The sequence below is a fragment of the Musca autumnalis genome, unplaced genomic scaffold, assembly GCF_047663935.1.
Source record: "Musca autumnalis isolate F117 unplaced genomic scaffold, ASM4766393v1 scaffold_1, whole genome shotgun sequence".
Lineage (NCBI taxonomy): Eukaryota > Metazoa > Arthropoda > Insecta > Diptera > Muscidae > Musca > Musca autumnalis.
The window spans coordinates 195444059-195467779 of record NW_027411644.1 but is presented as its reverse complement, the minus strand read 5'-3'; the positions used below and the strand labels follow the sequence as shown (position 1 = coordinate 195467779).

At 40.9% G+C, this 23721-nt stretch overlaps 3 protein-coding genes across 10 annotated transcripts in view; 2 read left to right on the top strand and 1 right to left on the bottom strand.

Moving 5' to 3' along the window:
- Positions 1–2696: 2696 nt before the first annotated feature.
- Positions 2697–4985, top strand: LOC141388904 (uncharacterized). The gene is made up of 4 exons (XM_073959580.1): positions 2697–3332; positions 4211–4343; positions 4413–4617; positions 4681–4985. The coding sequence occupies exons 1-4, from the start codon at positions 2783–2785 to the stop codon at positions 4879–4881; spliced, it is 1089 nt and encodes a 362-aa protein (XP_073815681.1). The 5' UTR covers positions 2697–2782; the 3' UTR covers positions 4882–4985.
- On the bottom strand, positions 4975–8634 carry mRpL1 (mitochondrial ribosomal protein L1). The gene is made up of 3 exons (XM_073959579.1): positions 8316–8634; positions 7936–8245; positions 4975–5656 (listed from the first exon to the last, which is right to left on the bottom strand). Exons 1-3 carry the CDS (start codon positions 8510–8512, stop codon positions 5045–5047), a joined length of 1119 nt encoding a protein of 372 aa, XP_073815680.1. The 5' UTR covers positions 8513–8634; the 3' UTR covers positions 4975–5044.
- A 14129-nt stretch (positions 8635–22763) lies between these two features.
- LOC141388902 (uncharacterized) overlaps positions 22764–23721 on the top strand; it is a 66243-nt gene continuing 65285 nt past the window's right edge. For 6 of the 8 annotated variants that reach the window (XM_073959577.1, XM_073959576.1, XM_073959570.1 and 3 more), the window contains exon 1: positions 22777–23097. The gene's annotated coding sequence lies outside the window, so the exon portion shown is untranslated. Of the gene's footprint in view, positions 23098–23721 lie in introns of all 8 variants that reach the window. The other 2 variants (XM_073959574.1, XM_073959569.1) reach the window with 1 other exon arrangement.

The window sequence follows — 23721 nt, the reverse complement described above, 5'->3', positions numbered from 1 at the left end:
GAAGATTACAAGCGACGTGGACGTCTGTCTCCTTCCCACTAGATCCCCTGTGTAAATTGCATGGTATGGTGGGTAATGAAATTTTTTGTGAAAATAAAATTTAAAAAAAGAGATTTGTTAGAAGGCGTGTAAAACGATTACCTGCTATTCTACTCGAGAAAGACCACTACTTATTGTGAAGAAACGCGAAAATTGCTGATTTGCTTTCTCTTTTTATTTTCTTTAGTCCGTGTTTAGACCCAGGTCAGGCAATGTGCGCTTGCTGAGAGCAAGTGAGCATACATTTCAATGCATTTTACATTGAAGTTTTTGCTCACTTGCTCTCAGCAAGCGCACATTGCCTGACCTGGGTTTAGACACATACATTTCTGGGGAAAGTAAATTCAGTTTTTAGGCAATAGGGGGTAGGAAAGAGTATTGAGGAGCTCTTTCCTCTCCGCTCTCTCCCAAAAAACTCAATTACTTTCCCGAGAAATTTGTGTGTCTAAACACAGGCTTAACATGGAAGTTTGACAAAAGACAATTGATTTTCAACAGCATTGCCATATTGAAATTGATAAATTTCCTTTGATTTTGTGCATTAAAAATGTGGATAATGCACCAATTAATTTGAATTAAGGCAGTTAATGCAAATTAACGCTTCCGTCTGTCTAGGGTATTAGGAACAGTCGAAAGAAAAAATTTAATTTGACAGAAAGCTTTAGCTAACCTTTCTTATTAAACCATGTCAGTGAGCTATTGAACTATAATGAACTATATCGACTGATCTCAAAGACGTATAGCAATAAAGACCCGAACAAATGCATTTTCCAAAAACATATGCTAATAGTTCCACATTTTGGTTTCAGATGGCTACACAACTCACTGGAATTGATAACAGCAATGCCAATCGTTTTTGATTCCCATTTCTCGCGACAGAAAACATTAACGTCGTGTTTTGTGGCTAAAATTTTTTTCTTCACTATTTTTTATTTTTTATTTAATAAAAAACAAAAGTCAACGCCGTAAAATTTGAGTTTTAATGTTTTTCTTGTCAATATTCCAATGAGTAACAGTTTTCGTTTAACAGAATGTTGCTATGATATCGTAGCAACAGAGGTTAACTCCCTCTACAGTTAATTTTTCACAATTGACTTTTCCTATCTTATAATATTGACATCTTTGCTGATCTAGTTCATACGCTCTTTTCAATGAATCGTTCAATTGAACTAGTTCGTTCATGAACTATACAACTCTAATCTCTAGTTTATTGTGCCATGGGCAGGGCTGCCAGATTATTTTTATGGAAAATCGTCAAAATGACGATTTTTATTTTAGAAATCGTCAAATCTATTTTATAAAATCGTCAAAAAAATCGTCAAACATTAAAATACGCACTTTTATATATCTTTTAATATATTTCTTATTAAAAGAAACATAAAATGGATATTCAAGTTATTAAACAGCGATTTATTTGATAAATAAGAATGTGAATAAAAATTTCGTCATTAATATCCTGTTTCAATAAGACGATTTATCTTTAAGATATCGGGCTTTATAAATATGTCATAACAATATGTTTTGTTAAGTTTTAAATCATCTTTGGTATAAAGTATAGACTCCATTGAATCATTATGAGGAGAATTTTGAGATTTTATTTTATTAAGATTTACTTGGCTGAGAACACATTCAACATTTGCTGACGAATGAGGTAATACCTATCATTACCTCCCAGCAAAGATACCCTTTATTTTAACAAGGGCCAGTCGCGCCAATTAAGTAGTTATTATTTGGCCATTGAAAAAAAGTAGTTAAAAATGTGGTCGCTTTAAGTCGTCACTACTTATTAACTACTTACCCTTCTTAAGATAAAGGGTTATTAAGGGATTTTGTAAGGGGTATTTTTGGTGGGTTTCTTTACAAATTTTGTTCTTATAGGAAATGCATATGAGACATCACCACGTTTCAAACGGAATATTGCATTCCAAAAGCAAAATAAATCCGTTTCCATTATTTTATAACATTTCCGTAATATCCAAAAATCTTAGTTCACGAAATTTTGAATTCATTTTTTGTTTTTCCTCGATGTTTACGAAATGTGAAAATACTTTAAAGATGTCGAAAAACTAAAAAAAATGCTTTCACAATCAAATATTTAAATTTTAAAACTTTCAGTTAATTGCTCTGTTCCAGAACTTGCAAGAGTCTACTATTATTGAAATTTTTACCAATTTTCCTTCATAAATTTTCCAAAAAATTAAAAAAAAATGATTTTTGCAGGCTCTGAAGACCAGCAATTGTATATTTTGCTTGTTTCACTTGAATCCTGTTTTGTTTCCGTTAACAATTCCTTTGTGTATACACATAAATATATTTAAATAATGTCTAAGAATTAATTATTAAAATCAACTAAGAAACTTTGAGCAGTTTTTAGAAGTCGTGTTTTACAATATTAATTATGACTTATAGGCCGTTTACATATAACCGGGTTAACCCAGTGGGTCTGGGTTTTAATTGCCATTTTCATTGTGTATACTTCAAATAAATCCTCATAAAGAAGGTTAACCCTGCAAAAAACTATAATATAAACGGCGTATTAATTAGCAAAATAACCAAAAATCGTCATTTTTTGGGTAAAAATCATCAAATCGTCATTTATGAATTTTTGACCAAAAAATCGTCAAAATGACGATAAATCGTCAAATCTGGCAGCTATGGCCATGGGAATCACACAATACTACTGATCTTCAAGTGAAAAGCTTGTTTAAAAGCCACAAACATACATATTTCCATTAAAAAAAAGATGCCGACTTCTTCTGGAGCTGTCACTTCGGATTTACTTCATATTACATCTGATGAATTGTTAAAGTTTGCGAAGAAACCTGAATTTATGTCTAAACCATTCCTAGTACAGATTTACAACATCAATTATACTCGATTTACATCAGCTAAAACACTGCGTTATCTTTTTAAAGAGCCCAGCATGTCAGATTATCCTCTTGATCTGGAAGCTGATGCTGAAAGCTTTATTGATTTGAAATATTGTACCCAAAGCAATCTTTTGAGTCCATTGTTAAATAATTATTTTTGCGGCAAAGATGCGGTGAAAAGTGACAATTGTCAAAATAATAACTGGAATAACATTAATAATGTTGAAATGATCGATGTATACACAAGACGTGGAATTTTGGAAAAAATCATGGCATTTTATTACGAAATATATGATTTTGTTGTATTGGTGTCACGTTACAATGGTAAACTTTTTATGATAGAACGTCCGCAAACAGAGGAAGAATTTCAGGAAAATCAAGGAAACATGCATCACAGGCGCCTAACTCAAATAACAAGCGTTGGTAGGTGGTATATCTATAATGAACATTATTTATGTATGTATGTACCTAAATATGTATGTATATGGGTGGCATCTAATCAATGAGGCGTTCGGAGGAGTACAATAGAAACATAGGGTGTGGTTTCCGGTTAGGCAGCTACTTCACTCGGAGACTTTGTGGTCCTTAGTGCTGATCATAATAGAATTCTGAAATGTGGAATTAATGAAATAGAGAATTGTTGACAAAAGAAGAAATGGCAGAGATTTTTAAATGATATTGAAGATTTTACTATTTTAGAAGAAAGACTGTGAAGCTGAAAACATATCCAACATTTCGGTAAAGTTGGGCGTATGACAGCTGCAAAGTAATATCATTGAGCCGTATGTGGTATGTAGTTACTGACCTCCAGATTGGCTGAACAACCTTTTTTATTCGAAGATTACAAGCGACGTGGACGTCTGTCTCCTTCCCACTAGATCCTCTGTGTAAATTGCACCATCGTATCCAAAATTCATTATCAGGGCAATCATGAATATTTCCCTCGGATTTTTTCCGCACAGAAAATTATTTAAAAAAGTTGATATTCTTTAGATTCTCTAGGCTAGATTCTCTTAATTATGGAATATTCTAGCCTTAGCAACAAAAATATTCCCTTTTTGGACATAAATACTGAAATAAAAAAATTGCTGATGGCCGTTGTAGCCAATGCTATGTCTTATTAACATTGTATTTACTACAAGTTAATATAATAAATAAATAAATAAAATAAATAAAAAAGTTGTGATATTGGGGAAAGGAAACAAATTCCGCACGGAATTTTTATTCATGATTACCCTGTATATAAAATTTCGTGTAACTGAATGGTAAATTAATATATTTTATGTTTCTTTATAAAATAGATACCACACCAGAGGTATCAGATGGCAAGGATGACAACATATTTCAAGTTGGAATACATGAAGCTATATTGGGGAAGTATAAGCTACACTATGGCGGTAGGGTCCATGAAATTAAATTCAGTGACAAATCAAAGTATGTACCGTTTATATTTTACCTTACATAGAAAACTTCACTTCATTCATTTGGTTTTCTCCCTTTCAGAAATAATCTAAGCGAACTGAATAATGCCGATTTTGTTTCTATTAAACAAATGTGGTCTTCCATAAAGAATAAAAATGCCAAATTTTTAAGGTATTGGCTACAAGCATATTTGTCGAATGTAAAGGAATTATATGTGGCATACAAAGATTCGAAGGGAATTGTTACAACACCACTTCAATGTATACAAACAAGACATCTTCCCACGGTAAGTACACCAGATCACTTTTAAATAACGTCAATCAGTAACAATTTGTTTGATTCTCTTTAGTGTTGTTCATGGCAACCAAATGTTTGTACAACATTTTTAAGTGAATTTTTGAACAAAGTTGGAGAGGTGATGTCAGAGGTGAATTCGTTGGATACCGTTTATGAATTTCAATTTCATTCAGGAAACAAAAAAGTTCAATATACCAAAAAATCAGGTGTGGGATTTATACAAGAATATGCTGCGAATATTAAAGAATCATAAATGCTCAGCCATACATATTGCTATGCCAAAAAAAAGTACTGATGAATTGAATGAATTATAAAATGAAATATCAGTATTAAAATAAAAGTTCAATTTAAAATCAACAATACTCTGTAAAGATATTTATTGAAACAACTTTTGACTATTTTAGTTTGGGACTTAACTAATTAACGGCCTTCTTTTTCTTCTTTTCCAATTCCTCTTCTTCATCTTGCTGCTGCTGATCATCTTCGTCGATTTCTTGAGAAACTGGTGTTGCCTTGGCTGATTTCTTATTGCCACTGCCGCCACCTTTCTCAAACATTTCAGGAACATACAAAAATGCATCAATTTTCAGCTGTTCACTGCTTGGTGGACTCTTGAGTAGGACACGTGTTATAAAACGTCCTTCTCGCTTGGGCCGTACACTATTTACATCCATTAACAAGGAACGTAAATTTTCTTCTAAATGTTTACTATCCATATCTAGGGTACCAATTGTGGTCGTAATCAAACCAAAATCTTGTTGATGTTCATCTTTAAATGCCTGATAGCTAATGCCATCGGCAAAACGACGTATCATTTCACTTAGATTTGTGCCTAGGGTTTCAGATTTAGGATTGGGAAATTTACGTTTCATTAAACCGCGCAATGCCACCAGCTCCGGTAAGATGTTTGGATGAGCAATGACATATTGATAGTCGGTAAGTAGTAGTTCACCATTGGTAATATCCTTAATAAGTTCAACACCACCAACCAGAGTGGCACCAGCTTGACGAGCTTCGGTAATTTCGTTCTAAAAGTGAATAAAAACATTTTTAAAGCATGAGTAGTTATGCAAAAATATGATACATTGTTGGTGTAATGGTAAGCAAGCTCGCATTGCACGTCGAGGATCGTGGTTCGGTATTCCAAAAATATTGCATCTGAATTTTCGTTTACGATGAAACTTTTCAACATAAGTTCGTTGTTGTTGTTGTATCAGTGTTTGTTATAATGTTTGTATGTTTGTTCTTCTGTTGAATCTGGCTCCGTTCGAGGAAAGTGGCTGCTTCGATGGGATGTAACCACAGATCCACTGGAGTTAGATGAGTAGGTTTGGCTGGGCAGTTGAAAAGGTGTTTTGTGTTGTGCGGGCCCATGCCACATACTGGGCAGATGTCTTGCACGGCGAGGTCGATTTCCGCCCAATAAGAATTTAGGCGACTGCAATATCCCGAGCGTAGTTGAGCCAAAACTACTTTTCAGTCATATAAAACTTATATAAGTGGTGCAGTCCTATTACAAGGTCTCTTCGCCGATAGGAAGGAGGTCTAAATCACAAAGCTAAGAACATATGGCACACTACTCGAGGAAGAATTCGCATGTCTACGCTGAGGTGGCAGCGGCTGGCCGGAACCCGGGTGTTGTTTGGTTCCAGGTCAATCCCGTATCGAAGAATCCACCCCCGTGGATTGCTTCTGGGATTTGGAATGTCATAACCGTCTGGTCTTGGGACTTAAATGCTTATCATGAGTTGTGGCATTAGATCCTCGGAAACGACCAGATGGGTACAGTGCTGGCTGAGCAGCCTGATAGCTCTACGTTTTGCTCGGTCAATCTGGACGCCCCTACCAGAATTAGAGGAGAGTGTCACAGTTCGCCAGACGTAACCATCGTGTCACCTGGTCTGACAAATGACGTCACTTGGCAAACCGTCGCTTCTCTTGGATCATACCATCTCCCCATAATTATCTCCATCAGCAGATCGCCCGATTTCATCACCTCCGAATGTTCAGAGGGTTCACTAATCTTCATATATCTGCCCAACCCTTCTGATGTTCGGCTAGCAGAAAGGACGTTTCGAGACATCATTACTGCTGCAGCCGCTCGCCATACATCTGTTGGACGAATACCCGAAGTGACCCCAAATTTCTCAGCAGAGGTGTCGGGATTAGCAAATGAGCGTAATGAGTTTCACCGAGCCAACCCCAGTGGCTCCTGTCAGGCAGGAGCAGGCCCAAGAGTTGCAACATAGGAGCCGGAATAAATGATTTATGGGCAACGGTTAAATCACTCTCGAACCCTGGAAAAAGGATGATAGGACCTCACGCTTGGCGACGTTACGCTGTAGTTACTTCAGTAGACAGTTTAGATGATGTTGCGAATGTCATCTGGAATGCTAAATCATCCAAAGCGTTGGGCCCTTATGAAATCTCCATGGTAATGCTGAAACAGTTGGATGTACCAGGGGTGGAGTATTTCGCCAAACTTCTCAACCTGTCGCTAACCTCAGCCACATCGTTCCCAAAGTCTGGAAAATGGGCAGGGTAGTCCCGCTACTGAAGCCAGGAGAGGATGCCAGCAAAGGTGAATCAAACAAACTGATTTCGCTTTTGACGCCCGAAGCAAAGGCCACATATCTGGAACTGGAGATTGACCCAGAGCCGGATTAAGCAGAAGAATGAAGTGAAATAAAATATAATGAAAACTCTGATACAACAACATGACTGAATTGGGATAGCGTTGTCTCGGTTAATAATGCAGCTCAATATTCTAGCCGAAACCCTACCTTCAATTAGGGGGTTTACACAAACACCGCGATGCTAACGACAGGGGCTCAACACCACTGCCAACTTAGATCCGAATGCCCTAATACTCAGGCGGTATCAGAATTAGCTTCCGTTCAGTCTTTGCACTCGAATAACAACCAGTGGTACTCTCGGATTGAGGTTACCAGCTTATGAAACAACAACAACCCTAAAAACTACCCATTAGTAAAATCGACAATGGGCTCGGTCAACTGCACCGATGACTTCAATTAATAAAACTTCCTATCTCGCCTACCGGTAATATCAGGAAGCAGAATTTTGTGCCCACACTTTACAGGGTACTCTCATACAAGATCTGTAAATAGCAAGCGAAACCACAGCAAAATTGAATAATTATGAAGGAGATTTTTTTTAACGATCTATTTTCTTTTTGTCTAATCCCTACATTTCTTTTGTATGAACGATTTTAGATCCAATATCTTTCCTACCACTACACTATGACTACTGCTAGGAATGCATATGACAACTTAACTTTTGTACTTACATTTCCTTTGGTAAACACCAAAATCTTTCTCTCTTCGCCGTGATCAAATTTATGCGGCATCATAGCCATACGCTGGAAATTATCCACAAAACGTGTTGACTTTTCAGCTTTCATATTTAGTTCAATATGAACTACAAGTGGGGCGTTTGGTTCGTTGTACATGGTAGGATGATGGGTTTCCCGGTGGCATTGTATAGCCTCGGCCACAGTGTAAACAGGCCAGCGATAATATTTCCGAACGTAACAATTATCTGTTGAAACTTGTTTCCAAGAGTCATCGACATGTTTGTTTTCACGTAACAAATTGATTCTATAAATGTGGATTAAATAATGCATTCAATTATTATCTGATTGGAAGTATAATTTCAGAAAATACTTACTTACTGTCCCTTTCATTGTGAGGTATGAAACCGACTTTTTTCACTTCCACTTTTACCTTCTTCTTGCGAGCCTTTTCGCGTGTTCCCTTACGAGCAGCCTCACAGACAGCTGTGGTGTTCAGGGTTCGTAGCACTTCGGCATTAAATTGTTGACGCACCACCAGAGTACGCATGGAAGAAGTTACTATTGACCACATTTTGTTAAGGTTTCTTTAATTATTTCATACAAAATTACTTCTTCCAAGAGAACAAGATTCTGTCGTCCGGCTACATAACCTGCCTAGGGAAAAAGTCGATTACGGGTTATCGTTTAATCGATTTATTGTTAAACAGCTGTTCAATTCACAATAATAAAATAAAAATCGGTGCACCACGAAACCGTCATTCACAATCGAATTTGATTCAAAAATTTTTATATATATAGCAATTTGGTGCACTTATTGTGAATGTTTTCATAGCAACGAGCCTCTGCATGCCACGCAACAACCATTAAAATACTGTACAGTACAGGAACATAAAAGGAACGTTATGCCCAATAACTGTTTTAATTTTAAATTTATTTTATTTATTTATTATTATATTAGCTTGTAGTAATTACAATGTTAATAAGACATAGCATTGGCTACAATGAGCATCATAAAATATAAATATTAAATCAACAAAAGAAACAGAAAAAAGAAAAAGTGACGTTGTTGTTGTTGTTGTTGTAAGAATTGATATGTTTGTCGGTTTTCTGTTTAATTTGGCTTTGGGTCTATCTCCAGTTCTAGGAATGCGACTGTTTCGATGCGTTGTAGCCACAAAGCTACTGGAGTTAGTTGAGTTGGCTTGGTAGGGCAGTTGGAAAGGTGCAGTGTGTAGTGCGTACTTGTGCCGCATGCTGGGCAGATGTTTTGACCGTTTTCATCGACCCTTTCCGCATAGGAATTTAGACGGCTGCACCATCCCGAGCGTATTTGAGCCAAAACTACTCTGGTAGTTCTCCGGGCAACATTCTAACAAGTTTAAATATTTTCCACCGTATTTCACTTATGCTGTCAGAAGGGAATAAAGGAGCTGTAGAGGTTAAACGGTTCAGGATATAACACCCCACCTTGGGGGACTCCCTGTATCACTCTACGGGATTTAGACTTATTATTCCTGAATTCCACGTACGACTGGAGTCCACACATGTAATTGGTTATCCAATGTTACAAAATTGGTCGGAGGGTAGTTTGCTCGATGTCCTCAAACGGCTTGGAGTGCTTCACAGTATCAAATGTTTTTGATATGTCGAGCGCCACCATCACTGTTCTATCACACGGTTTTCTCTGGTTGAGTCTTCGATTAATATGTGTGGAGATGGCGTGCAGCGGCGCGTCATGTTGTGCTGCTTACGGAACCCTGGCTGATGATCGGCACTAAAGTGCCAAGGGCCTTTGCCACGGGCGGCAAAAACGAAATCGGTCTGTACGATTCACCTGGCTTCAATATCGGGACCACCCTGTCCATTTTCCAGATTTCGGAAACGATGTGGGTGGTTAGCGACAGGTTGAGAATTTTGGTGAGACACCCGACTCCTGGCTCATACAGCTGTTTCAGCATTACCGTGGAGATTCCTTCAGGACCCAACGCTTTGGATGATTTATCGTTCCCGGTGGAATTCGCAACATCATCCATTGTAAATGCGACGTAGTACTATTCTCTTCGCCCTGTTACTACCGGGGTGCTCCACAAACCGTCGATTAAAATAATTGTCGCACCCCCCCTTCGGATCTGTTAGCGTAACGTCACCAAACGTGACTGAGGTCATATCTTCCTTCTTTTCAGGGTTCGAGACTTAAACCGTTAAACCGTCCGGCTCCAATGTTATAACTGTTTTAGGTACTTCCAGTGTTGGCACGACGAAGGCAACCATGCTCATTTGCTACTCCCATCATCTCTACTGAGAAATTTGGTCTCACTTCGGGTATTTGACCAGCAGGTATATGGCGAGCGGCTGCAGCAGTGATTATGTACCGGAACGTCTGTTCTGCTACCCGAACATCAGAAAGTTTGGGCAGATCTCTGAAGCGGTGATTAGTGAACTCTCTGAAACTAGGCCAATTAGCTTTCCCATGATTGATGAAAGTGCGGCGTTCAGAGGTAATGAAACCGGGTGTATTGATAGAGTCAATTTGTTGACGTCTTTGACAGACTTGCACCGAACCGAATCCCACAACTTATGATGAGAATTAAAGTCACCTAAGACCAGACGTTTATGGCCTTCCAAAAGGGCTAATGTTGGGTCAATAACCTGGCCTACAACCTGGTTTATATCGGCGGAATGTATACTTTAAGTAACCCTACCTCAGCGGCATAGAGATAGGGACCATGTTCGAGGTCTCGCATTTATCATCCAGCGGGACATCAGATGTAGACTGAAATCCCCACCCTTTCCTCCTGATCCTTTCCTAGGGGTTATTAGCATTTCAGTCCATTCCGCAGATGCTGAAATTGAATTCGTCAACGCCTACATTCCGTCCGTTAACATCACTAAGGTCCCGAGCATTTTCCACCTCCTGCAAGGGAATAACAACATGTTTGAACGATCCACGCTGCGTCCTTATTGCTAATCAGAAAGCTAAATCCGATTTCGCCTCCTGCAATGAGGACTTCCGTAAAATAATTACATCCAGATGTATGAGATCTCCGGACATTTGCATGGTCACTCCATCGCTCCTTCGCGTTACACCCTGGCAAACAAAGTTCGCGTTAAATTCAGACTATATTCGATTTAGATTAAACCCGACCAATGCACCCTAGAAAGCCAACTGGCAAGCTTCACAAAATTAATTGAATTACACACACGTGAGAAAATATTTAGGGAAACAGTTCTGTAATCGGCCAAGCGTTTCATTCCAGCCTGCAGAATTCTTCTTATTAGGCCTATATTTCCATCCTGGGCATCCAGATTGGCATCTTACCCAGTGCAACACCAATTAGAAGCACCATCGGTCTGGTTCCAAAGTAAAAGAAATAACTCTGTTAACATCCGTATATTTATTGAACATCTATCTTCGAACAAAAGGGTTAAGCGAGCTGATATCCGGAGATGCTAAAATCTCTAGAGATCTGCAAACTATCCTCTCCACATCCGGTGAAGTTAACACGTCTATCTTCGAAGAAGATGATAAAGCGAACTGTTATCCAGAGATGCAAGAACCTCAAAAGAGATCCGCAACCTATCTCCAACTTATATCGGACGGCTCAAACTTTGGACCACCATTGCACTGGGGATAGCGATAAATTGCACCGGCCAGCGCTCTTTTGAAATTACCCTGAGTACTTTTTGAGAGAGGTAACTATCTACAGACCTACCAAGTCTATTATGGACTTCTCTTCCTTTTTGAGTGGGGTTGAGGACTACCTTACATCTTCCCTGCTCTATGGGCCACAGCACTCGGTTGAGAATGCAACATCACATCGAGCCGAAATTCTAACCGCGATTTGGGTCCAAACCACAACTACCGCATTGCAAACAATAGGTGTCTCTCTATAGTCAGGCTAGATAAACAGATCTAGGGGTTCCCGCGATACCAGAAAGTCTCTGGTCAGACTGCGTAGTGGAAACTACTACCATTTTCTGTTTCACATAACACGCAGGTTCCTTCAGGGAATGGGAAGAGTGAATAAAAGTGTTAAACTGATCTAGTCAAGTTACGACGTTAAAATTGACGTAGCTTTCTATCTGCGATGCCCATTCACCTCTTCCGTTCTGAAGCTGGCAAACAGCTACTGATTTAATTTGAATGTGCCCCTCGCAAGATCTAAAAGATTTGTGATGATATGGTGATGAATTGAGATTCCTCAATTCTTCATACCACCTGCATGACCAGAAAATTACCTCTGGTCTGATTTGGTAACCATATTACTTTTAGTTTCGGTCCCATGGAACCAGGAGACTGGTAACCCCCATGTCAGTATTCGTGGTTAAGCCCTAACAAAACGACCTACTCTGCACTATTTCAAGGCTGGTTAATATTCCAGAACTGTTTAGACTCTACCTTACTGCAATTTCACACCCTCCAGACCCTCTATAGCGTCGTAATGTACACAGATGATTGTACGATGTTGGCGTCTGATCCTTTCGTCGACGACATATGTTAAATGTCTACATAGCTGACTTAGTGCAGTTCTTCCAGCTGAGGAATATTGAAATATACGTCGCTAAATCCACTGCCACACTTTCCACCATCTGGACAGCTGTAAGGAGGCTCCAACTAAACTTATTGGTCGATGGTGCCCACTAACGACCACTTACTACTGCAAGATATTGCGAGTAACGTTCAGGTGTAATGTCGACCGCGCAAGCTACAGCTATTTGCGACAAGATCAGAAGTAGGAACAAGGTCGCTATCCGGCAGCACTTCGGATGCTGACAAAGAAATTTTGTTGACCTCTTATCAAGCAATAGGCCGGGCTGTGGTATGCTATGGGGCGCCAGTCGCTGTGAGGACTGTAACAGGGCACCGCCTCATGACACCAGTGGACAACCTTCATGAGATGAAGATCAGCACAACAAGATGTTGGGTGTTACGCCGTGAGCATCTAGCATCAAGTGCACAGGCTTCCCCTACCCAGGCACCTCAGGAGAGATCTTCATGATTTGTAGAGAATGGTCTTAAGGAAGGGATGCCATGTTGTTGGTTTTCCCGCTATTTGTGGAGATTTTACAAAGGTACAGATTTTTACAAAGGTACAGTGAGAATGTCGTACTCGGAGACCATCCCCCATCCATCACAGCAGCAGAACTCCAGTTGCCAAAGCAAACACATGTTTTACCCCAGTTATCATCCGGATGATGCAGTCGCCTCAATTCATATTGGTTCCGAATTGGTGAAACGATACCCAACACATGCCCAGCATGTTATCATCCGGACGATGCAGTCGCCTCAATTCATATTGGACCCGAATTGACGGAACGATACCCAACACATGCCCTGCATGTGTTTGGCACCACACGACGCGCTACATTTGTTTACCGGTCCAGCTATCCCCACTCACCAGTCTTCTGATTCTCTATGGACGCATTCAGTCTAGTTTGCAGAATTTTTGAATCTGAATACGCATGAACCAGTACCTGATAACCGAATAACGAACAAACATAATTACGTTGGTATAACAACTAGAACAACCAAATCAATTGTGGAAGATTTAGGACGTAACGCCCAAAAATCATAGGACTTGCATATGTATGATGTTATATGGGACGAAATTTTCAATAGCAGTTGCGTCCTCTGTCAACTTCAATAATTTTATTTTCAAATTAAAGGTTGGCCTTCAGCAGGGAAATATGAAATATGCCGGAATTAAGACTTCAACCTTTGGACAAATACACAATCTGGCTAGGAGAACAAAATCCTCTTTTACTTGTAATCTGTCTCAACATTAGGTCTGTGCGATAGCTTTCCAAGCAATAATAACTCAGCAAGTTCCAGCAACTACTCTCAGTGATTTTTTCTCTCTCAAGCCAGAAAAAATGCAGAAAGTTAGCGAACAGCATTTTTTAAGAACTTGCAAGAAAGTCATAACGCTTTGTCCCAATTTACATTGGGCGAGTTTAGACCCCCTGCAGACAGTGAAATTAATTTCATGAAATTATGCGCTCTTAGGTCGAGTTCCATATTAAAGTCACTTTTTTATATTGCTTGTAGTGGGTAATTCGATCTAAAAACCCCTGTAAAATGTGAAAATTTTCAGTGCCCGTTTCACAGTCTGGCATTAGTCTTACTTGCGGCAATTGTCATTTTGTAGGAGAGAGAGGTGAGGCATATGGTAACCCTTTGCCTCTCAGCACCCTCTCTCGCCTACAAACTGACAATTGCCGCAAGTAAACTCGCCTAATGTAAATTGGGACTTTCGAACAAAATGTGAAATTCTGAAATTTTCTTGGTCAAAAATCATAATCATGGTAGAACAAATACAAGGTAAAGTTAATACTACAACAAATACAACTCGAACAACAACCACAAAGGAATTTGTTTTTGTTTGTAACGTTACTGTCAGTTGTATTTGTAAATAAAACAAGGAAATGTCTATAAATTATTGGAATTTAAAAAATAATAATTTTTCACATTTGGTTGAATATTTTGGAAAACATGAATAAAAATTCGTTACATTTTCAATTTTTATGTTTCCACATCATTCCACTAAATGCATAAATTCTCGCAGAAAGTAGAATTCTTGCAGAAAAGTTTAGGGTCGCTGGAAATTCATAGAAAAAGGAGAAGCTGTTTCAATGTTTTGTTTTAGAAATCAAAGAAGCACATGTTTATTAGGGCTATATTTTTTTGAATTTTAACAAAATACCTCACATATTAACAAACGTTGTATCGCCTCTACAAGCGGTGATTTACTGCGCGGCTTATCGTTCGAATTTGGAGGAGGTTACATATCATTGATATGAAGAAGTCTTTCGGGGAAATCGTTTTTCCGAATGATATATTTTTTTTCTCAAAAAATATATGTCCCTAATGTACATCGAAATAGAAATAAATGTATAAAATGTCATATGAAATTTGACACTAACGTTACAACCCAGTTCAGTCAGCTGTGTATTGCTGCTACCTTTTTTTATTCTACCATGGTCAAAAATGTTAACATTTCAAGTTGTTTACATTGAACAGCTGATTGAAAGTCAGCTGATAAAACTTAAAAATTTTTACGGGACATATGTATTTTCCCAGCAAAAAGTTGCAAGTTCTCAGTCACAGAACTGTCAAAAAACCTTTCTCAGCTCGCTCTCTTTTAATGGACAATTTTGTTATCGAACAGCATTTAGTAAATTTTTTTTACAAATTTGTGGAAATTGGTTTGGTTGGTTTATCGTACAGAACTATCTCGAGGGTGTTTTTCAGTTCTCATACCGGGCGCGTCCCCACCGGCGGATAGGAGGAGGTGGATGGTCGTGCTACTCTATCATTTACGAGGGAAATCATTTGTGACATCAAGAGTGGCACGACCACCTACCTCTGAGGTTCCCGCGGACAAAAAACTGACTACGGGGGTGTTCCCCTAAAACAAAAAACAAACATGGAGGACAAAGAAGGAATAAATGTTACGGTGCAGGGCCTGCGAGTCACACCTCGTCGCCATCAAGCAATCGTGAGCAAACATCTCCCACAGATGTGGGTGCCTTGGCATCTGTGGTCGACGGTACTGCTACAAGCACGCATCCGAAAGGTAAAAAAGATGAGAAGAAGGGGAAGCGTGGGGAGAGTTTAATCTGGACCCAGCCACCCGAGGACCCTGACTCCGTATCAGACAGCAGCTGCAAAATCAACACCACCGTTGTGGAGAATCCCGTTAACGAGGAGGTTCACAAGATGGTAGAAGAGGTAAGCGAATGCATATCTAAACTTACAACGGAGAAAAAAGTTCGGTGGACTGGAACCCAGAGACGTAGGTACAGGAGGATCCAGGCACAGCTAAATAAAAAACAGCGGGCCGCCCCAAAAGAGATCAACAATCCCTCCACTTCTTCGGAAGCGGCAAAGAGGATCAGATCTCCAGAGGAAGAAAATACCGCCAAACCAAGTAAGAAGAAAATGAGCTTCCCACCATCAAATGCCCTAAGCAATTCCCCTCAAAACCCACGCTAAGGAGACTGCCCAAAGAACCCTTCGACGGAGGGCGAGAAGGAGTGCTTGGACACGAAGAAGGTGAGCGAGTGCGGAATCCTCTGGAAGGGCTGTGATAAGAAGCCCAGGGCCTTCCAGAAGAGGAAGATGGGCGCAGAGACTGGATCGGAGCCTAGGTGGCCAGGAAGAACTACAGGGACGAGAGGTGCTATGCAGTGATCGATACCAGTAGAGGGTCCGGCAGATTACCTAAAGAGCACCAGCAGGCCATCGAAAATATGGTCAGCAATAAAATACTGGAACACATTTTAAAGAGTGGTCCAAAAAAATTGTCAGCAGCGAGCTCAAAGGGGACCTCTTAGTATAAAACTTGCGACCGCACGCGAACCCGGCCGCTCTCGAGGAAGTGATCAACAGTGTGACAACTCCTTGGGAAGGCGGCAAATTAAAGCTGGTGAGGAAGGACGAGTTACCTCACCTGACTAAAGCGACGGTTTACGTCAAAGAGTATGGCTGCAAGTTCTAGACAGAACGCATGCTCGAGGTCTTTGACAAGCAAAATGAGACATTGGAGGTGAAGAGGTGGGAAGTTTTCCACAGGGAGGAGAAAGAGGATGGCACTCTCCTTGTGGTTGGAATTGACGACCTCTCACTAGCCAGTCTTACAATGACAAAGGGCAAGTCGTATTACATCTGTAATGCAATCACCTTCAAAGTTGGAAGCACCCGAGTCGGGGAAGAAGAAGAGGATGTCCACCAACCCAGCAAGGAGGAGAAACCACCGAACAACACCGAAGAGGGGGTCGAAGCCATCAGCGACTCCCAAGGAGCCCGCTTACTGGATGACTCATGATTGAGGTCATCCAGATAAACCTCCATCGCAGCGAAACGGCAACACAAGCCCTAATGGATAAAATAAACAAAGGTAATATACACATCGGTTTAATCCAGGAACCTTGGACAGTAAAGAATAAGGTTTCCGGACTAAACCACATTAATTACCAACTCTTTTTACGCTAATACAGGAAACCTACCGAGGACCTGTATTATATGCCAAAAAAACTTAAGCTTTCTTTTCTCCCCAGAGTTGTCAACGTCGGACGCCACAGAGTTGAAGCAAGGGAATGGTAATATATACCTAGCATCAATTTACCTGCCCTTCAACTCGCCGACATTACCACCTTCGTCGGAGCTGCAGCAACTAGTGAGGAAAATCACCACATTTCGTGGGGTAGTACTAACGCTAACAAGAGGGGTCAAGCCCTTCTAGAATTTTTGAATACTAACGACATGATAACCCTTAACATAGGAAATACACCAACCTTTGTTAACAGAGTTAGGGAGGAAGTATTAGATGTAACAATATGTTCAGAAAATTTAATAAACGAGGTACATAGGTATATTAGGTTTAAAATATCAAGGCCACCGTCGAATCCGATAATTTTCCGAAATAGATCCAAAACTATTTGGACTAAATTCGGAAAACAAGTTAAAGATAGACTAGGGCAAGAAGTTGAGGTTTGCCTAAGCAAAGAAGATATAGATAGAAATGTCAATAAACTAACAGAGGCTCTAGTAAGGTCTTTCGAAGAAAGATGTACCCTTCGAAAGGGGAAATCTGCCTACGAAAAACCCTGGATGACAGGGGAAATTCGTAACAAAGGCAACTACCAAAAACTAAAGGAATACAAGAAAATGACAAGAAACGCCAAACGGAACTCCTGGAAGCTTTTTTTGTGAACAGGTAGATAGCGTAAATGACGTCTCTAAAATTAAAAAGTTCCTATCTAAAACTCACTCACAACCCGAGCTTATGGTTGATGAGACGGGTAAAAAGATGGAAACAACCGAGGAAACTCTTAGCCTTCTAATGAGAACGCACTTTCATAGTTTCCAATTTTATTCTGCGGGTACCAATTCGAAGATCCAGAGTTATGGACTTCTCTTTCCTCACCTGAGAGGATTACATTACACCTCCGCTGCTCTTTGGGTCGAAGTCGAAGTTCTCCCTCCGATTTGAGTCCAAACTACAACCACCGCGTTGCAACCAACAGGAACCCCTTACTCACGTGGTATCAGAAAGTCTCCGGTCAGACTGCGTAGTGGAAACTACTGCAAGTTTGTGTTCCATATAATACGGGACTTTCCTGGATTCGAGTGTGATTTAACCGTTGCCCACAATTTAATTAATTACAATGTTGATCTATCCATTTTTTCCGCTTATGTTCGTCTGCTAGCCTGTTGACTTCAAGAGTGAGTTCACTAATTTTCGGGTCTTCAGGGTTCGTACGATGCCTATTTGCTAGTCCCGTCGCAGCTTCTGAGAAATTTGGTCTGATTTTGGGTATTCAAACGCCAGGTATGTAGCACGTGGTTGCTGCAGCGATAATGTCCCGGAAAGTTCTCTCAGCTACCGAGGATTTAAGGGAATGGACAGCCCTCTGAAGCCGTGACTGGTAAATTCTCTGAACCCCTGTCATTCAGTTTTGCTATGGTACAGAAAAAGTACGATGTTCAGAGGTTATGAATGTTGTTGTTGTAACAGTGTTTTTTATTATGTTCGTTCTCCTGTTCAATGCCTGTTGATCTAGAGGTTCTCTCCTATATTGTTGGACCGCCGTCTTTAGAGCATAAATATCCTTCTTCATATGCCTGGGTGTATCGGTGGCCAGCAGATGGTGATTGGGATGGCTCTCACGGTAACACCCGAGCAAGTACTGCATTATGTTGTCGTACTGGAAGAATCTTTGCCTCCTCATGTAGATGGCCCACTGTAGATTAGAGGAGGCACCCCGCTGCTGTTCTTATGGCGGCGTTCTGACAAAATTGAATCTTATCCCACTGCGTGTCACATAAATTCGGGGACCAAACTGGCGCCGCATTGCTTACCACAGACCGACCGGTTAGGGACTTGAGGACCTTGTTCCTACATTTCAGTTTATCGCAGATAGCTGTGGCATGCGAGGACGACGTGAAAGTGGTGTCGAATGCCGCCTGGAGGGGCGGAATACAGGAAAGGTAGAGGTTAAACAGTTCCTGAGATATCACCCCTCCTTGGGGAACTCTCTGTTTCACTCTACAGGGCTAGGATTTCTTGTTCCTGAATTCCACATACGACTGGCGACCACACATATAGTTGATTATCCAACGTTTCAGACATGGCCGGAGAGTTGTCTGCTCGATGTCCTCGAACAGCGTGGAGTGCTTGACAGTATCAAAGGCTTTTGATAAGTCAAGCGCCACCATCACTGTTCTATCACACTGCCGCTCCTGGCCTCAAGGTTCTTCGCTACAGGTGACAAAAGCGAAATCGGCCTGTACGATTCACCTTTGCTGGCATCCTTGCCTGGCTTCAGTAGCGGGACCACCCTGCCCATTTTCCAGACTTCGGGAACAATAAGGGTAGCTACTAGCTAGCGACAGGTTGAGAACTATAGTCAGATACTCCACTCCCGGCTCATCCATCTGTTTCAACATTACCAAGGAAATTCCGTCAGGGCCCAACGCTTTAAATGATTTAGCGTTCCTGATGGCATCCGCAACATCATCCATTGTAAACTGTGGTGGTTCATCCTCGGCAGGAAGAGATCTATTGCGACGTAACACTCTTCTCTTCGCCCTGTCACTCTCGGTGTGCTCGACAAACTGTCGACTGAAGTAACTTGCGCACCTCTTCGGGTCAGTCAACGTAACGTCGCCAAACGTGACTGAGGTGATGTCATCCCTCCTTCCGGGGTTCGAGAGTGACTTAACCGTTGCCCACAATTTACTTAAACCGGCTCCAATGTTGCAACTCTTCAAATGATTTAACCACTTGTTCCGCTTATGTTCGCCGACCAGCCTGTTAACTTCCAGTGTCAGCTCCCTGACTCTGGGGTCGTCGGGGTTGGTTCGACGAAGCTCATCACGCTCATTTGCTAATCCCGTCGACTCTGCTGGGAAATTTGGTGTTACTTCGGGTATTTGACCAGCAGGTATATGGCGAGCGGCAGCAGCATTGATGATGTCTCGAAACGTCCTTTCCGCTACCCGAACATCAGAAGGATTGGGCAATTCTCTGAAATGGTGATTGGTGAACTCTCTGAAACTCGGCCAAATAGCTTTTCCATGATTGACGAACGTACGGCGTTAAGAGGTGATGAAATCAGGTGGTCTGCTGATGCAAATGACGGGTTGCCAGGTGACGTCATTTGTCAGACCAGGTAACACAATGGTTATGTCTGGCGAACTGTGACACGCTCCTCTAATTCTGGTAGGGGAGTCCTCATTGACTGAGCAAAACGTAGAGCTACCAATCTGCTCATCCAGCACTATACCCCTCTGGTCGTTTCCGAGGGCCTAATGCCACATCTCATGATGCGCATTAAAGTCCCCCAGGATCAGATCAGATACAGCTATTTCTCGGTGGGATGTATACGTTTAGCAACTCTATCTCGGCAGTTCCACACCTGACTGCTACCCCCATACATTCCATGTACGGGTCGTTAGAGGTAGGGTCAAGCGAGATAGGTCTGTATTGAACAGACTGGTGCAAAAGGAAAGCTAATCCCCCCACCTCCACATCTGGTGCGATCCTTCCTTATTACGTTGTAACCATCACAACGTACTGAGCTGTGGTCGTTCAGCATGGTTTCCTGCACCGCCGCGACCTTGATCTTCTTCCGATTCATAAAGTCCACAATTTCATAGATCTTACCTCGGAGCCCATTGCAATTAAATTGCAAACAGGATGCATTTTCTGGGATTGGAACAACAACGGCTGTTGTTAACTGCTGCGCGTGAGGCTGCTGTTGGGGGGACTGCGGGGGAGTTTCGTAATCCGACGACGAAGGAGTTTTGTAATCTGACGACGTCGACTAACTACGGCTGTTTTCGCGCAGCATGCAGCAACATGGTCCCTATTGTAGTCCCTCGCGTGGGCAAGTCCAGAGCAACCCCTTAAATGCACCCACTCCTGACATCTATTGCATCTCATCGAAGATTGGATATGGGTGAAGATGTGGATGTGACAAACCGAGCACAAATATATTCCTGGGTTTTCCTCCGTCCCGGCACGGACCAAAAGAATCCGGAGCACACATTCCGGTATATGCCGGTCCCAGCACAGAAAAACAAAACAAACACATGTACACTGAGGTGGCAGCCGCTGGCCGGAACGCTGATGTTGTGTGGTCCCGGGTCAATCCGGTGCAGAGAACCCGCTGCCGTGGGATTGAGGTTATGAAGTCGGGTGGTGCCCTTCAATAACGAACTAATGTCGTGCAAATAACGCGAGGCACAGCAAATGGACATATTCAGCAATTCTATCTCGACAGTTTCACACTTTACTGTTACCCTCATGCGTTTCATTTTTGACAATAAAGTTAAGTTCAAGCGAGATAAGTCTGTACTGGACAGACTGGAGTATAAGGAAGACAAGCCAAAAAGAGGTTCTTCTCCTACTTCTTGTACGATATCTCCGATACGATATCTACCATCGCAACGTTGCAATCTATAGGTGACGGTGAACCTTGTTTCCTTTAGGCGGCGACCATGATGTTCTACATACATACATATGTTCCCAAAACGTCCTCGAAGGGCTAAGGGAGACTTCTCTAATATCAATAAGTGCATGCTGATTCACATTGGCTCAATGAATGTGTCTATCCCGACACGGATCAAAAGAGTTCGGAGTAGGCATTCCGGGATATACATATTGCCCCTCCCATGGTAAAAAGGGGTACGAACCCAAACAAAGTGTTCAGGTGATGGCGCCTGGCCGAAGATTTCTCCAAGCCAATACGGTGACGGCAGCCGTGGCGCCCAATTATTAGGTACAGTAAAAAATTAACTCTTGGATAAAAATGACGCATTTGCTAGTATTACTTCCAGGTCAAGAGGAGCAACGCCATCATCATGATCCGCTGTCATTACAGTATCTTGAAATACCCATACATGTAACTGCAGTATGGCATATGTGGCACCATTTTTGTCTCTTCTTTTTTACAAGTGGATGATCACTATGGACTGGAGACCTTTCGTAGCGACATAAGTAACTAAGCATCCCATGACCAAATTGATTTCCTTTCGGGTAAGACATCGGATTTCGCCACAAATCCTCAATTGGACGTCTAAATGATTTTTTAACCTACTAAAGAGGACAAGATATAACAAAGTTCAGCAGTGTGCTGAGAACAAGAGAAATGAGAAAAAATTTACAACCGGGTTTTGACTGTGACATTTTTGTTATTCAATATTTTTTACAACACAGTCTAAACGGTTCTAAAGATCGCTTTGTCTAAGGTATTAAATACTTCAGTCACCCACATCCCAAGATTTCGTCGATCATTCGCATTTTTCGAAATACTAGACTGACAGCCATGCAATTTTGTAAATCCTACAAGTTGTTGTTTTTGTTTTCTTCTGTGATAACAACAAACAACGAATAACACATTCGTTTGGAATAAAAGAAATGCTAAGCAGAAGCTGGCTGCTGGCTGGCTGGCACATTAATGCAGCAGAGCTGTACCAACGTACACATGATCGGTCATTCTTAAGTGGAACATTCAAAACATTTTGAAAATAAACACAGGAGATATTTTTAAAATGCAGACATACGGAGATAATTAATATGGGAAGAGATAACACGGAGAGTGGTCAATAAAAAGAGCAAATAGAGGAAGAGAATACAAAGGAATCTCTGTGTGGCACCTTTGTTATCACAGTTTTCCTTTGTAGCGGGAAAACTCACACCGACTGAGAGAGAGAAAGAGCTTTTCTTTCGAAATGGATGAATGGATGCTGGGGCAGAGGCAGAGGCAGACGTTTCTTCCACTGCTCATTCTTGCCGGAGAGTTGGGAAAATTTCAGTTTTCCCAATTAGATTAGTATTGAACGTTTAACTTGGCAGACGTGTGTTTTTGTGTGAAAATCACTTTTTCGTCTGTACGCGTGGTGCAGCAGCGGTGCGGAGTGGAAACGGATCGTTCGTTTTACTTTTTTTTTTGATTTCGAGAATACTTTCTGTGATCACAAAAGACGGACGGAAGATTTTTCAAAAAAAAATTAAAAGCGAATATAAACGAAAAGAAAGCAAAAGAACGGTATCGACGACAAGTCACAACTTTATGGCGGTGGTGGTGGTGTTCGGTTTACAGATATAGATGTTGAATACCAAAATATATGACAACTTGAGTCAAATTGTGAGATATCGTTCCAAAATCCCTTTTATGAAAAAATACAAATCAATTGATTTTAAATTTACAAAACAAGAATAAGAAAACAAAAGTTATATAAAATATCGTTGAAAAATAAGATACAAATGTAAAAAATTCAAATAGAGAACAAGCGTTCAGTGAATATTGGAATTTTTCTTTACCGTCGCAAAGAATTTTTGTTTTTTGTTGGTGTGTGAAAAAAGTGGCCATTAAAATAAAAATGTGTATACGTCCATTGGAACAACGGCAACGACGAACGAAGCAGCAGCTTCTTTGATGATATGTTGCCATTGCTGCCGCTGACGCCCCTTGGCGGACTCATTCAACAGAAACGACCCAAACGAAAAAAATACAACACAGGAACAACAACAACAACGAGTTAAGAAAATTGGTCCAACGAAAAAAATTGGCAACAAAGAGTGAAAGTGTTTTGTTCTTTTCTTGAGGCGACTCTTCTTCATTGTCTTGCCCCTTGGTGTTTCCCCACACATACACACTCACACAAACACTGCTGGTGATGAGTACAAGTCTAAACATAAAAAACATTGTTAGAACTGAAACAAGGAAAAGTGTTTATGATCGGTGGAACCGATCACCCTATACTCTACT

Bases quoted from the DNA above. Each gene is read 5' to 3' on its own strand.
- LOC141388904 (XM_073959580.1), top strand. From the start codon at position 2,783: ATGCCGACTTCTTCTGGAGCTGTCACTTCGGATTTACTTCATATTACA. The intron at 3,333-4,210 runs GTAGGTGGTATA...TTTATAAAATAG, and splicing joins AACTCAAATAACAAGCGTTG to ATACCACACCAGAGGTATCA. The intron at 4,344-4,412 runs GTATGTACCGTT...TCTCCCTTTCAG, and splicing joins AAATTCAGTGACAAATCAAA to AAATAATCTAAGCGAACTGA.
- mRpL1 (XM_073959579.1), bottom strand. From the start codon at position 8,512: ATGTGGTCAATAGTAACTTCTTCCATGCGTACTCTGGTGGTGCGTCAA. The intron at 8,246-8,315 runs GTAAGTATTTTC...CCACATTTATAG, and splicing joins CACAATGAAAGGGACAGTAA to AATCAATTTGTTACGTGAAA. The intron at 5,657-7,935 runs GTAAGTACAAAA...ATTCACTTTTAG, and splicing joins TGGTGTTTACCAAAGGAAAT to AACGAAATTACCGAAGCTCG.